Here is a 16,712-nt window from a genome sequence, read left to right as displayed (position 1 = left end):
TTGCTTCTCAAATATTTACAGCAGAATTAATCAATTTTCTGTGAATTGCATAACTCACAAGATACTTCAGACTTCAGAAAGTGTGGCGTCGGTATATAAACGGTAAATTTCGTGTTTAAGAGTATATATTGCGTTTTGCAGTTCATTTCGCATTAATTCGTGACAAAACTGGGAAGAAAAATGTGCCTCACACCTTTCAGAAACATGAAAAATAAGCATATCAGCATGCCTCTATTGATGATGCTGATAGAGAATATTGATGTTTTTGGTTTAAACCCTGGATGAGCAGAATTTGCAAACAATTTGATGAGGTACCTTGCATACATACTAGTCATTTGTGTTAAAAGTTGCCAGAAAATATATGAATCATGTCAATATAATAATTCAGAGTACAGATTTGTTTCAAAATGCTCTTTCATAGAAAATTCAACATACGTATTTGGAGAGAGGATTCTGTTGGGAAGTTGTTTGGTAGTCATATCTTGAAGGGGTTGGCAGCCATATTCACTTAGTCGATTAGCCAATTAATGACCTGCATGTTTAAGTAATGTCTTGAAATGTATATGGAGATAATCTCCAGCTGATTAAACATGGTGCACAACTAAATAGCTGGATGGATAACCAAGCTTCTCTCTGATTTTTGTTATTTAGCATCACTTTCCTGCCACTTTTAGCTAATTGCGATGATATGATGAAAGGACAGTAACAAAGAACACCTATGCCGAAACTTGAACCTGGAACCCCTGGGTTTTGATTGATTGAGTTGGTGTTTTAAGTCCTATGCACAGAGAGGATCATCGGTACTGGGCCTACAGTTTGAAGTGGGATCCGAACCACTAGTTTCCCTATGTTAAGAACCCCATCCCTACATGTATTCAGAGATGTGGTATTTTCTTCTTATTCCCTGGAGAAGTTTATGGCAGATTATAATTAGGGAGGTCCTATCTGTAACAATATTGTTTGCAGTAAAGAGAAAATATTGTAAATACAGTATATAGATTTTTATACATTTTACGACATGGCACAAAAGTTTACACAGGGCATGTTGGTCTGAACGATGCATAGTTGGTAGATGTAAAGGACTGCTAACGAATGTCACTTACCCTCGTTCCACAGATGCCAATCTTGTGAGCATAATCAGCTTCAGGTTTCACAAATGCTTTTCTTCTTTCCTCTAATTCCTGAGATGGCACCAGACCAGCTGGGCCGTTGCTACCTACTTTTTTTGCTTGCCACCAGTTGGGGTCACTCTGGTTCACTATCTACAAAAGTAATAATAAATCTCATTAGTCATAACTAGTTTCCACTACCCTTGAAGTAATGTAGAAATCATTCACACCTTTAGATATGGAAGGGAAGTATTACTTTTGATGCAGGCACTTCCTTCTAAATATCATATTCCGGCTATGTCATAGACTTGTTGATACTAGTCTGTTAACCTTTCTCTGGATAAAATAAATGACACTACATAATATAAATAACATTTCATCCATTTCTCACCTTCTTGTGCTACATTTATGTGTTTTTTCATGTATTTTTGTCTATGAAAATGTAACATTAACAAAACAATATATATATCTAACAACTTTGGAGACACAATGTAAATAACAGATTTCTGATGAAACTTACATGTAATAAATTCATCTGAAGCAATTTAAACCTTCAATTATACACAGCTGAAATCAATAATGAAAAGCAAACACAATAAAATATAAATACCTGCAAAATATCTCCATTATTAAAAGCTAATCCAATCTCTTGGCAGGGAATTAATGAATCTGAGTTAGGGTCATAATCAAATAAGGCTCGCATGTAACACTGGAAGAAAAATAACAGTATTTGGAACAATTTCATAACATAAAAAAACAATGCACATTGCACAAAGCTGATATTGCATTCATTTGAAAAACTCTGTACATTTATGTAAACACTAATTAAATAAATATCCTGGCAGAAGATTTAATGATGAAATTTGCAATCAAACTCTAGTCATGCCACTTAGCTTGCAAAAATAAAATTCATACACACATAAATAAATCACTTTAGAAACATGTTTACATGGGCAATGTTGTCAACTCTTTAAATTCAAAGTCACTATGTTTATTTTAAAGAATTTCATAAATAAACACACAATTTGATATCTACTTTTCAAATCAACGAGAGACATTTTGGTAACTACTTTTGCTTTCTTGTTATTTATACACATCCCAAATACCTACATGTGCTCCTTGATAACACCTTACACAATGTAGCATAATAATAATTTTTCAAAGTAGAAATTGTTTAGGAGAACCTCCAATAAAATTCATACAGAGTAAACAGAAGAGTAAATATGAGAAATTTACATCAAGATTATTGTGAAAAATTGTCAATTTCAAAAATGAATATATCATACGGAAGATTAGTTGAGAAACAAGTTAAACAGCAAAATAGTAATTAACTAGAACTACATGCATCGAATTATGTCCAGCATTTAAACAATTTTTTTTTACAAAAACCTCAATACAAGTATTCAAGAAAATATACCTTGCCTCCAACCAGGTCACGCTTTCAAGATCCCAAAGAAAAGCGAGCAAGATATAAAAGTTGGTAGTACTTTCCATCAAAAGAAATAAACATGCAATGATGATGATATTCTGACGGATGTAGTGAATCTTTCATTTTGTGTATGACTGTGTGTGTGCTGTGTACTTTAGTTCTGGCAAGTTTTAACTATCATACTGATAAACAATGTTGTAGCAATATAAAACTACTCATGAGATATACTGGAATCTAGATATTACATTTCATAACACTCTACCATGGCTTAACTTTAAAATATCCATAGCTATGGAAGCAGAATATTAAATAATAAAAAAATCACACTAGTTCGCTTCTGTGTGATATGTCTCCAGAAGGTATTGGCCATAGCTATAATTATAACGTGTACGAGTTATAATGAATGTTAAGTTATCCAAAGAAGCTCCATGCAAAACCTTTACGTGTACAACTGTTTAGTATCTACCATAGTGCCCAATTAATCTTCAGACAAAGGAGGTATTCTTTTACGAAAGCACAAGAATCTGCACAGGAGAAACAAATGCTACAATTGCATGCAAAGCAGTTAAAACAATCCAACCAAGACGTGGTTACCTTTGGGAAGAAGAGAAGCCCACATCACTTGCAGAGAGAAGCTATTCTGAAGAAAAGCTCTGGGGCTACTTACCACAGCACTGGTGGCCTCCGGAACTGTACTTTTAGGCCAGGGATTTACCTGTCCAGACAAAGACTGCTCGTCATAGCTGGGCATTATTTTCAGGGTTACAGATTCTTTGGCTTTGGAGATCTCTAACTGAAGTTCCTCTGGAGTATACACGGCTACCCCATTCACTTCTTTTATGATGTCACCCACATGTAACAATCCTTGCCTGTCTATCATCCCTCCTCCAAGAATTCTTGCTATTACCAGATTACCATCTTCAATTTCCACTGTCAGTCCCTGCAACGAAACATGAGGTGCAATTCAAGGTGCCCTTTTATTTTCTACCACACTTAAGTTTACAAGACAATGACAATACTATTCTCTCCTTTTAATACCCTCACAACCACTGTCAAATTACCAAAAAATCATGTTAAATAATCTTCTTTCAAATTAATGTCGCATTCAAGCGTCCTTTTAAATTATTCAGAAAAAAAAATACAGGTTGAAGAACTTAAAATTTTAAGGAAACACTGTCATGAAGAATTGGAAAATTCCTGTGATGAAGTAGAATTCTTCATTAATCTGAGTTAGTACCATGATTAATATTTGTGGAATATTAGTTAATTAAAGTACATACTGTATTTATTCTAATGTGCAATAAGTCTTCCCCTAGTTACAGTATAGTCCACGCAAATCATATACATTTTATACTATGAAGTTTTGGTGTTCAGGAAACATTTTTTTTAAAGTGGTGCTACATAAATTATTCTCCTCACCTCATAATTCAAAGTCTTGGATAACAGGGTAAATATGGCATCAATACACAATCTGCAATATGACTTAAATATGATTATTTTTTTAAAGCATTTACACTTAACCAGTTAAAAATTAAAAAGTAACTGGCAAACTTAACATCTAGATTATGTAAGACAGAAATCCAGAGAAAAATAATTTGCACTCCATATTTCCTATAAACATACCAAGGGTTCATTTGGGTTTTTCCGCAACCCAACCATTCTTATTGCATCAGCAGGCATCCCGTTTAATGGCAGTTCTATTTCTGGTTCAGATTCTGGCTGTGTAGTTGGTTCGTAGCTCTTCTCTGCTACAACATCATGTGTTTCCAACAAAGCCTGAAAGTACATGAAGTTATATAAGCTACAAACAGATTCAACCATACTTGTTATCTATCACAGACACTGCTAGACTTTGCACACATGTAAAATATTGCTACCACTAACTAAACTTAATAAGGGTTATTTTTCAGACCCCCTGATGGACTTTATTCTACAATTCTTTCATTCTGTGAATAAACAATAATGTAGATGGCCAATCTAAATATTCAACCCTAGCAATGAGCCACTAAAATGGTATGTGAATTTGCAATATTATGTACAACTATTTCTCATTACCACTGTTCAAACTCAAATTATTTATTGCAACAATGTTTCCAAAATCAATGTTCCAATTCTGTATTGCATAAAACTATTCTCAATCTCCTGTGCAACTAAACCTTGATGTTGGCGACTGCTTAGCAGTAACAAAAACTACTGATACAAATTTTAATAATTGTGTAATGCAACTCCACTTTATTTCACTGTTATTATTATAAAACTTGAATAGCATCAAAAGTAATACACATGAAAGTATCTTTATTTCAAGTTGATCATGTGGAGAATACTTTTATGCTGCAGCAGGGGGCAGTATGTTGAGTATTATGACATGTGGGGAGGAAATGTTGTTTTAAGTATACAATAAAGAATTTCCACAAGAAATCTTTCCATATCTGCTGAAAGTTATACTTACTTTTATGTGTGGATCCCTTAAAATTTTTCCCAATTCTTGAGCATCTCGACTTGTAGTTTTCTCACACTTTCCTCTAACTTCCACAGCCAATTCCACGTTACCTGTTCCGACAGGTTGAGCACAACTAACGTGGTCCTCTAATCGATCTTGTACCTGCAAACATATGAAAAAATTATGCTATTATTTAAAAATGAAGAAAATCCAGATGATATTTTTCATGCAACCATGTGTAACAATACGTTTTGCACAAATACTACAATTATTCCTGCAGATGCAGCTACTTTCAGTATAGTTTCTGGAATTCTGCTTAGGATGCAAAAATTATATTTACCTGTATAGTTTTAGCATTATATCTACGTACTTATTTCTTAAATCATTTAAGCACAATGGTGCTGGAAAAAATAGTTCCAGCATTATATCCACCTACCTACTTTATATTTCATCAACACATTTAAGGGGATGAGGGACAATTTTGCACTAGTTGTGCATTTATTTCAATATCCTCTGAATGGGCAATGCTATTGAGGAAAAAAGCTGGTGTTCAATAGAGAATGAATTTCTCTACATGTTGTAAGTGAAAGTGTTTTTTAAAGTTGATTATTAAGCTAGATACAATGTTTGAAAAATATGATGAATAAGAATTTTCAGAAACCCATGTATTCCTTATGGGGAATCAACTTCAACTAACGTCATTTCCGTCTGTCAATTACTACTTCAATCTGTCCTTTTTGCGTTGATATATTTTTCTATGCCATCGGAAGTTTGATACCCCCAAGAGAACAAATAAAATAATACTTCCATAAGAGCAATGTATTGACTCCTACCACCATCCTGGCAGTGTTGCCAAATCTTATGCACATAAATAGCTAAATTTTACCGTAAATGGAATAAAAACTTTCAAGGAGCTAGATTTACAAAACCGGATAAAGTACCTCCTGGGATAATTTTAGGTGTCAAATGAGGGGGTGTTGTTATTACCGTTACATTTAAAGTGATGGCAATTTATTCTTAGTTTTCACTGTCTAGATACGGTGATATCACCCATCTCAATAATCCACTGATGGTCGTATGAAATTGAAAATAAAGTATTCCTGAATAACAATATTACGTCCTTTTCACGTCAGCCAAGGCTCTATAAAGAACAGTAGAGGGATGTAAGAGGGTTGGGCAGTGCAGCCAATATAACAATGTCACGTGCAAAATGTATACTTATGAGTGACAGAAGTTGTCTATGTAAGCCGGAGCCAGTGATGGCATCATAGTGGGTCAGGAGGCGGGAGCCACAGTTCACAGCCAAACGAGTACACGATAGAGCCAGATCTGGTTCCAAAAGAGCGAAGCTGGCAACAGTGATCGGCAGCTGCCGAAGAGAGGAGGACCTAGGGGAAATTGTCCCTCTCCCCCTTAAGTACAATGGTGCTGAAAAAATAGCACATATATATATTTGCAATTCAAAGTACCAGATAATTATTTCACCCCTCATATCTTTAACTTCTATAATGTTTGTCCATATATCAGAACGATCCCATAATTTATGAACATTTGTTATATAATTGATCCCTTAACATTTTAATAAGGTTGTTGACAAATAGCAACTTTTCATTTAATAAACATTTTCACCAAGCATACGAGATTATCAATCATGCAACTAATCCCAATCACATGACTGGATTTCTCCAATCATTCATTATCATTACTCTTTGGAGGGGTCTGTTGAAATGAGAAACTTAATAAGTATAAAGTACCATTACTATCTAGTTATTTGTATCTATATAAAATGAGTAATGCTTTGACAAAACTCTTGCGTGTGTACATGAAAGATGTTTTACGTTGAAACTGCATCAAACTGCAAACCGAAGACACAGCAAATTCAATATTAAAAAACGCCAGTCATAATATAAATAAGGAAAAAGAGTGAAAAGTGCAATTTCACAAAGAATTTTATATTAGAAACGAAAGTCATGTCAAAATATATGTGAGAGCACTTTCACTCTCCGATGTTATTTATCAGCGAGTTTCAGTTTTACTGAGTGAATTTAGCATGTGTTTACGCCCTGAATTGCAAAACGCTTTGCTGCCGATGCACTGTTCCGCGTCTGCTTTTTCAAGTACAGCGCGTCCGCCATGAGGGTCACTGATCGTTTGCCACACACCGGAAATAAAACTGTTCCTGAAATGTTCTTCCTGCTTTTTCTGAGATATTAAAAAACAAAGGAAAGAACATTTCTGTAGAATTCTTGTGCAAATCTACGACTGGCTAATATCACTAGCAAAAGCATCGAAATGAACTACACCGTAAACACTTACAACAAACAAATTTACACATGACGTCACGCGCATTATTCATCGTTTAGTTATGCTAACAACTTCCTTGGTTTGCGACGTCCGAGGCTTTTTCTTAATTTTTCTCCAGTATAACTAAACATATTGTTCACATTACGATACCTACTGCAGAATCAAATAAAAAATACATATGGACAATTTCGAGAAACAAAACATCAATGAAAAAGCATAAACAAGTTGATAACATGAATCGGTAATGATTCATATTGCTTAAAGAAAGTCTGACCATCTGTCATCACTATTTTATTCCACCAGTTTCCGAGACGATGCAGTTTTTGAAATATATACAAGCACGAATATCACAAGAAAAACACAATCGCAAGCCTTACTTGTGCAAATCAAGCCGTTGAACTGTACCGCCAACTTCGGAAGGCGCTGCAAGTATGATATGCGCTTCTCAACCTGGCGCATAACATACAAGATACTACGATGTATCTTTTACTTACCTACTATATTTTTGGTTAACAAAATTATGCACAACTGCAAAAACAACACAAACTAATGGGAAGGTGTGGCACACACTGTTCGAGGCTCCGCTCAGAGCTCAGCAGCGAAAGCAAACAGAGGCAAAGGAACACACAACATGGATCCACTACTTGCGGACAGATCTAGGTTCGCCATGACATCACCGCCGCAAACTTGACATACGTTCTTCGGTCGTGTTTCTCTTTACCTTGACGTGCTTGCCTGAAGCTATTATATAGAAATTTTCTATAAGCAGATGATGGAGCAACATTTATCTTCCTAAGTAACTTTGGGTATATTAGCCATCTCGGTGTTCAAGCGCGCGTAATGGTCGAAATAGAAGATTCCGGGTTCGAGTTCCGACCTGGGCATAAGTTTGCCTTCGTGAGTGTTCCTACTCTTCAATCCTCTGGATATTACATAAATTATGTCTACAATTTCCCCTGAACTGCAAGAAATTAGCAATTGATTGATTTGTTTTACTTCACCTTTCTGTCAGTTTTGGCTAATTGTGAAGATGAGACACTTACGTTAAGTTAGCCTGGTTAACTTCACGAACATAGATGAGAGCGAATGGTAGTAAGATGAGAATCACAAGCACAAACCCACAACACAAAATACGAGTCCCACAGATGAGAGTCCAGACGACAAAGCCTCGCTAGTCTACAAAATGAAATCCAGGATGTACTGAGTGGAAGGTAAATTTTTCACAAAGACCCAATTTATTAACATTTTGGCTCTAAATGTAACCGTACACACCCTCAATAAACTGATACCCACATGGAAAGTTCTGGACATAACACTGCCTTCAAATACCATTCTGGGCATAACGTTAGTCCAACCCACGAGCCAATGTGGGCTATAGTTCTGATTAGATGAGAAAGAAGAATGGAATTTCACATCAACCATTCTATCGTTACAGGTAATGTACCACACAACACACAATGAAGTGGCATGTTGAATAAGTTGTAAGGATTTACGTCTGTGAAATGACAAATGAAATTTTATATTTCGGCTACTTTACGCCGCTTTTCTAGCTCTTTAGGTTGATCGCGAACAATGACCTGATGGAATAGAGAGGGACACATGTCTTGCCCGGTATTCGAACCTAGGATCCCCGAAGCTATCCACTCCACTCGACTCCTTGATTTCACTATTTCTTGTGGAATGTGCTCGGTAGCAAACATGACAGAATATTTTCGGATGCGGCGTTAGAGAAAATATGTTGGGAGGGAGCAGTTTGCCAGAACAGAAAAGGGATGCAGGGGCAAGAGTTGGATGCATCAATGTAAAAAGAAACTGAGAATTTCCATGATATATATATATATATATATTCTTATTTCATATCGAAATCAGCATATAGACTACCACAATGGCTGTTATCTGGCTTTCTATATTATGAAACACATCTACACAACAAGGCAAATTTTACCACAGTGATATTTGAGACACCATGTTCAGCCCCTTCAGAAATAAAAACCTGAGTAGGCAATGCTCCAAATCTGTTGCGTGTTAAGTTGGTTGCCTAACGACAAGGGTTCGATGGCTGATGCAGACTGATGTTCGCCTTTTCTTGATGTCTAAACCTAAGCTCCAACACACTCCTTCTGGCAAGTGGACATGGAAAGAAGCATACAATACATGCATGAAGTAATTTTAAAAGTTCGAAATCGATGACAATACAAGTTACAGGAGATATTGCGTTAAATATGGCTCACGTAAAGCCGAGTGGTTAGTATGCTCTAGTCTTTCGTGCGAGCGGATCAGAGTTCGACACTGAGTAGAAGTCACATGATGTCGGTGTTGATCCAGCATCGTGAGGGAAGTAGCACCACGAAAAAGGCCGCTTGGCAGGCTTTAGCCCTTGAAGAGCTGTTGTGTCTAGTGTTTCAAAAATCTACTGGAGGAAAATTCCAGTAACTACTCTTGAAACATAGCGATATTACATAAATTATACATCTAGTTTCTCCCCGGAGTGAAATAAAAAAAATATAATAATAATAATTTAAAAAACAGCCAGAGGGGGGAATTCCTCCTCATTCCCAGTCAAATATCACCCTAATGGTGCAACGGAGTCCTGTTAATACTACAAGTAACTAACTCCTCAAAACTGGTCTTGAAATATATCGACAATGCACTTAAAAAATTATGTGCATCATATATAATCAATACTCACTCTTGATAGACGTTCACAAAACGGTTCTATGCTAATAAAAAGCAGAAAATGATAGTTGAGGTTTCATTTCTTTTCTTACTTTTTTTATTAATTACTATAGTTGCCAGAATAATTACTGCGTTCATTTTTTGTAATGAAAATGGGATCTGGCATTAATGTCCGAAAAGCATTCTCTTTTGCATCCTAATGAACTCAAATTTCACCTTTTCTCGTAACCTTTGTGGCAAATTCCATGAAAGGCTGCGGCATTCTCCTGGAAACGGTTCACAGCGACACTCCATGTGCAAGCCGAGCCACGGATGGAAAGGACTGCAGACAGACGAGCAAGTAGTTCGCTTCTCTATTCACCACATTTACGCACAAAGTATTTAATTGGTATTAATATGTTTGGTTCAAACACATTTTCTCTTTCGTGAGATGGATATTTCCCCAGTTGCATACGCAGTGGCATACTATTACTACTACTACTAATAATAATAATAATAATTTGAATTATTATTTCCATGCAGCACGGAGAAAAGCACAGCATTCCAAATACACGCGTCTTTCAGAGTGAATGCCTTGAAAATAAACACGAATTCTTGAAAATAAAATATGAGGGCAACTATGATTTAAAAGAGAAAAAAGTTGTTTTGTATCTCAGTTCCAACAATGTTCAATACACTGGCGTACGCAGGATTTTCTTTCGGGAGGGGCTGGAATAGTAAATGTGAATAGTACATGGCTTCGTTTTGGAGGGCAGAATGCATAATAAAATATTTCGTATTTTTGGAGCTTTTCAGTCTATTAAAATTGTATTCAAAGACAAAAATGATAATCGGGACTCAATTTAAAAGAGGTTTCGCATTTACACATTTTGATTTTTTAAAGTTCTTTACGGATTTTTTTTTTTTTTTTTTTTTGAAATTCTGATTTTCTCAAAATTTTGGTAGGGGGTGTAACCCCATCAGCCGCCCCTCTCCTTACGCCAGTGTTCAATGAACATGTATTTTTTTGTGTGAACAATGAGTATTAACTAAATAAAGTTCTTGGTTCGTTGTAAGCGGCTAATGTATAGACAAAGGCTAGGCGGGGCGGACAATAATACAGTCACCAGTCCGCCTTCCCACTGTTTCCCGCGGCACGTTTGAATGTGTCTCTTTAAAATGTCTCACCTTGTTGACTAGACAATCATTCAAACGACAATAAGCTTAACTATTGCAAAATGTGTTGTTGGTACGAACAGCGAGACAATCCAGATGTGAATTATCGGGGACATTTATGCGGGGAAGAAGCCGGAAAAATTCCAACCAATTCCGGGAATCGAACTCGAATCTCCCGCGTGGTTGTCAGACGATCTACCGACCAGACCACAGCAGATCTTTGGATGAGTTCCATACTTTGATTATTTCAATTTATTTTAATAGGCCTATATATTCTCGTTTTTATGGGTTATCTTCACACTTAAAATGTCTCACCTCGTTCACCAGACAATTATTTCGTAACAAAAAAAAAAAAAGAAATGCTCCCACAATTTGATAAAAATTGAATGACTAGAAAGAAATTTCGTTCTATTGCTTTCATAAATACTATATTTATGTATATCTCTACTACTTCATAGTAGGAGTGGTATTAGTAGTATTATTAGTAGTAATCCAGCTAATTAATTAATTATGAGTATTATTATTTAATTAAAGTATAATAAAACAATGGTGGTGTGAATTTGGAAAAAGTTTTAGAAATAAACCCCCTTGATAAAATCCTGTGTACGCTACTGTATTTCCCCACCTTCCTTCATGGCAGTGAGTCTGCAAACATACTACTACCATTTCTCCATTACCCACTTTTTCTCTCCCATATCTTTATTTCTCCCCTCCTTCAAGTAGGAAAAAATAGAGAAATTATTTACAGTACAATTAATACTTTAGGTTGGAAATGTAAGCTATGTGAATATACACAATGATACTGTTTTTACACTCTTAAAAGTGTCAGATTACAGTAATCAAACTCTCCGTAAAGTACTGCATCGAAAACGCATTCTAAATATCGATAAAAATATTGTGTCTAGTATACATGGTGAAACTATGATGTGAGGATGTACGTTTATATGAAGAAAAAAACTAACGAAAGAAAGGCAGCAGCGGCGATTGGGTGCCAAAACTGAGGGATGCATAATAAAATATTTCTTGGTATACAAGGTTTAATATTGAGAGACCATAGGGCGGTGGTAAAATGTGAGAAGGGGTCATCCAAGTCGCCACCGCTGATGAAAAGTGTATTCGTTCTAGTGTTTTAAGAGGCTGGAATTAATTAATACATGAGAATTATGATAGAAATAGAAATAGTGCTTGAACTGGATAAAAATTGCCACTATAGTATTAACGCTTAATTAAAACTGGTTTTAGAATAAAATATAAGGAGCAATGCACCTGTGATACAATGGAAATATAAATATATAGCATATATATAGGGTTCTTGGTTTGATACTTCCCGTAACTTCACCACACACTGCTTATTGCTTTGATTGAGTGATTTGTTTTATTTTACTTCCCTATTCTGCCATTTTTGGCTATTCGCGAAAATGATAGTGAATGGTGATAGGATGAAATGTAATCTGTGATGAAATGAATGAAGGGACAGTTTAAAGTGCGGTCCATACCACTATGTGCCTCCAACGGATATCGACCAATAAGCCTTTGATTACAAGGTGAAGACTGATATCGGATTTCAACTCCTTGGTTAATAGCCGTGCTGATATTATATATCCTAAGCCACCGCAGTGCTGTTCATGAAACATGCCCCATCGAAATAGTGTAACTGGTACCCACGAGACAAATCGCTACCTGCTTGTTTCCGTTCTATTACCCCCGGAACACCAGCGGGACAATGATCTCCCACTTGGCACACATTACAACACAACGGCATTCAGAATCCGCACGGGGTGAAAAGAGGAAGTTACTCACACTCTGTTCCCTCCATAAGGACGAAGAACAAAAGCGAATTCCAACCAGACCAGATTTAAAATTTAAATCGAAACGCTCTCTCCCAGCTGGACTGCGACGAAGTTTGTGAAACTCGCGCCGCTTATGATAATGCTCCAGAAAACCCGTTACACGAGGACAACGGTATTTCAGAATGGCAACATCTGAGAATTTTTCTGTCAAACACTCTTCACAGGTTAACAGGATCTAGGTGGAAACGAAGTGCTTCCGTCATACTTCAATGCAGTTCTTCAAATATACCGAATTCTTTTGAGCCACAGTATTTATACGCCACAGTCGTGAAAAAAAATTCAAATTAAATCGTAACAAAAATTCAATGTAATGATAAGGAAGACGTTATTTCATTAGAATAATTTAATGCATTCAAGCGTGGGCAAAATCGAATAAATGGTTTTATTTGGGGGGGACTGGAAAAATTGAAAAAGTCCACCGGGGTTAGATTTTTCGAAGAATCTGGACAAAATAGCGAACCCTGAGAGCTATACCTCCCTCCCCCTTTTGGTCTTTATTTTCAAAAAAGGAATTCCAGATCTACGAAAATATGATTTAAAAAAGGACACGATTATACAAGCGCACATCTTGCCTAAGCTTCGAGCCAAAGTACTAACAAGGGCCTCCCCCATGGCGCAGTGGTAGCGTCATTGCCTAGTAATCAAGGGGTCCTGGGTTCGATACCCGGTGGAGGCACAAGTGGCTCGGATCCCACTTTAAACTGTAGGTCCAGTCCCGATTAGCCTTACTGTGCATAAGTGGACTTAAAACACCAACTCAAACTAAACCAAACCAAAGTACTAACTGCTAGACCAAAGAGCCATCAGGCCGACTCATGCGATACATCAAATTATGATGAAACTAAAAGTAACGATGCAAGTCACAGGAAAAAAAAATCACAAAGTAGAATGTACCCGCGATTAACTAGTCTCGAACCCGGATTTAAAAAAGAACGTGTGTGTTGAGAAAAATGAAGTAGGTGTGGCAAAGTTTGCCGAACACTGGCAGGAGAAGGTAACACTGGTGGATTATCTGCTTGTTCTGGAGTTGATTTGGCAGAGCGCTCAAGGATTTTGTAAATAAGGAATACGAGTCCATATCTGACCCACCCAAACCAAAGAAAATGATTGGAATACAGAGGCGTATTATTCATATTATTCAAACTTAGGTTACTCGTGACGATTTACTTACGTAGAAAATCGATGTACACTCGCTGTTAAAAAAACGGCACAAACCAATTGTCCAACCTTATAAAATGTGCCACTTTATGTGAACAGAAGTGTACATACAGAAATTAATATTTATAGAACATCAAACCGAAAATAAAAGTTTTGAGCGACGAGATTCAGGCTCTGCACGGAATTTAAATACAACCCTACTTGTTTTGCCTATGAAAAACTGTAAGTACTTTATAAAAATGAATACCATGAAGGCCAAAAACCTAATTTCGGTTGAAAACGCCGTGTGTCTTGTTGAAAGCATCTGCATTTTACACTAGCAAGCCCTGAACAGTAAGGAGGTCGCCGAGTTATTGACTCACGGAGAACTTATTAGCGACGTTTTAGAACATGTGAATCTCATCAACAGAGCAAACATTCAGCAGAGGCCAACCGTGCTTCTGACGTCACGAAATGCGCAGTCTGGCACCATTTGCAGTCGAGGAATAAAGACTTGGGCCTCTCCTTGAAGGCGGGTGATAATTCGAGTTGCCGTCCCCTGTGCTGACAAGGAACCTTCGCTCCAAGTTAACTTTAATTTACAAAATTGCTTTCACTTTATCTCTCTCTCTCAAATCCCCCCCCCCCCACCCTTCCCAGGGAAATATATTTCAGCTGTGACGACACAACATAACCCAATAAACGTTCGGACAACAGTCTGCCAGTGTGACATGTGATCCATGGCTACTCAAGGCAAAAATTCCATAACACATGGATCTATGATTCCATGATTGCCCATTCATATCTTGCTACTCAAAAGACTCGCTAACTGGAAAATTGTTCCTCTTATGTGAAATACAATTCCTTTTATTTATTTTTTTCACTATACGGTCTTGCCCAACTCATTTCCTTTGTAATATCCTCCCCCTTCCACACCAACACATACAAATTTAACTGAAGCAAAAAATATCGCATAGTTTAACGTTAAAAAAAATTGAATTTGATTATCTACAATGAAAACATATTCCTCGGGTGCTAACAATTCTAACTCATTGGGTGCAGTTTCCAGATCGTAATCCTGCCATTTTTAAAAAAGGACATAAGCCGATTCCGTGGCGGAGTGGTACTGTCAATTTCATCATATCGTCACTCATAGTCTTCGAGATTAGCCAAAAGTGGCAGAAAAGAGAAGTAAAATAAACCAAAGCAATCAATCAAACTATTAAAATGATATCAATCATTTCTTTTCCACTTTAATCATATTAATCACTTCAAGATTTTAATCATATTAATTAGCTCCAATCTAAAACCGACGAACCCGTATGGAATATCTACATACATGCTGAATATAAGTATATACCAAACAATACATTAGTATTATATACAGCACATAATATCGATTGATCGATACACTAATATATATCCAATAACTATATCGACATATATATATGTGTGTTGGAGATCCTGATTTACAAGTGCATTTCCATAACAACTCTACCAAGTACAATTTGAGCAATATCAGTGTCCGAAAAAAAAAACGTATCGATTGATTTGGTTCATTTTACTTTTTCTGACACTTTTGGCTAATTGCGAAGATGAAGACGAGTGATGCTACACTGAAATTGATGAAGGGTCACTCACAAAGTACACCCATACTCAACTCGGGATTGCAAACAATTGCGTCGTAGCGCGCTGTGATAACCACTCTCCCGATCTTGCAATATAACACTGATTCTGTCACTGTTGCAACATTCGCGGCTATAGTTTTCTACAGTACCACTATTTATGAGGAGATACACGTATTTAACCTTTGAGCGTGCATAACATTACCTGACGAAATGGTGGCAATATATTAGTGTTGAGACAAAACAGAATTAAATAGTTTGCTTAATTATAATTAGTTTCTCTATTGAAGTTTAACGGGTCAAACATGCGAAAAACATCAGAGCTTTCCTCTGGAAACAGTAAAATGATGAATTGTTGTGCAATGTTAATGCTTATATTTAATTAATACATATTGCTCTGATAATTGTAAGTTTACAATTTAATGTTCTCGTAACGTAGCGTACAATTTACACAGCATTTCAAGCACAATGACGAAGAGAAAAATTAATATTCCTCAGATACAATTTCCATATTTTTGTAAAAAGAAATAAAATGTATTCTTTGTACAAATAGACCCCAGGCCTCTTCAAATATTTCTTGCTTTCTGTTAAAGACATACATTTTGTTTGAATTTCTTTGCTCTCAAGGTTAGTAGGAATTTAACATGTTCGGAAGGACAGAGACGATAGCGTGGTTGCTTGACCTTGTCTCGAGTATTGCGAAAAAAAAAAAGAAAGAAAAAAAGGGAAGAAAAAGAAATCTGCAAGGCTTAGAGAATTTGAGTGGAATCTTGTTTCACGTATTTAGTTTGTAACGTCCTTTTTATAAAGGCTGATGTGATGAACGACCCGGGATTGAAATCCAAATTTCTCAACTCTCCAGGCTACCCATGTTGCGTCATGGAGTTTAGATACATACTCAAATACAGGGTGTCTCCCTAAGACTAGAAAAATTCTAGTGTGATTCCAAGTTCCCAATGTGAAACTTCCAAAAACTCAAGGCTGAAG

The 16,712-nt window shown here is 36.4% G+C and overlaps 1 protein-coding gene and 1 non-coding gene across 8 annotated transcripts in view; one reads left to right on the top strand and one right to left on the bottom strand.

Moving 5' to 3' along the window:
- Positions 1-16,712, bottom strand: part of vari (MAGUK p55 subfamily member vari) — a 123,472-nt gene that overhangs the window by 9,982 nt on the left and 96,778 nt on the right. For 5 of the 7 annotated variants that reach the window (XM_083139110.1, XM_083139111.1, XM_083139107.1 and 2 more), the window contains 5 exons: positions 4,988-5,140; positions 4,162-4,314; positions 3,206-3,478; positions 1,720-1,818; positions 1,104-1,262 (listed from right to left, as the gene is read on the bottom strand). In XM_083139110.1, the coding sequence (XP_082995236.1) occupies positions 1,104-1,262; positions 1,720-1,818; positions 3,206-3,478; positions 4,162-4,314; positions 4,988-5,140 (837 nt within the window). Of the gene's footprint in view, positions 1-1,103; positions 1,263-1,719; positions 1,819-3,205; positions 3,479-4,161; positions 4,315-4,987; positions 5,141-7,776; positions 7,912-16,712 lie in introns of those variants that run through there. The other 2 variants (XM_083139112.1, XM_083139109.1) reach the window with 2 other exon arrangements.
- TRNAT-AGU (transfer RNA threonine (anticodon AGU)) lies at positions 13,565-13,639 on the top strand. Its single transcript has one exon. It is a non-coding gene; the product is annotated as a tRNA-Thr (tRNA).

Source organism: Lepisma saccharinum, chromosome 17 (assembly GCF_977018435.1).
Source record: "Lepisma saccharinum chromosome 17, izLepSacc3.1, whole genome shotgun sequence".
Classification (NCBI taxonomy): domain Eukaryota; kingdom Metazoa; phylum Arthropoda; class Insecta; order Zygentoma; family Lepismatidae; genus Lepisma; species Lepisma saccharinum.
The sequence above is the reverse complement of the archived record's forward strand: the minus strand, read 5'-3'. Positions and strand labels throughout refer to the sequence as shown.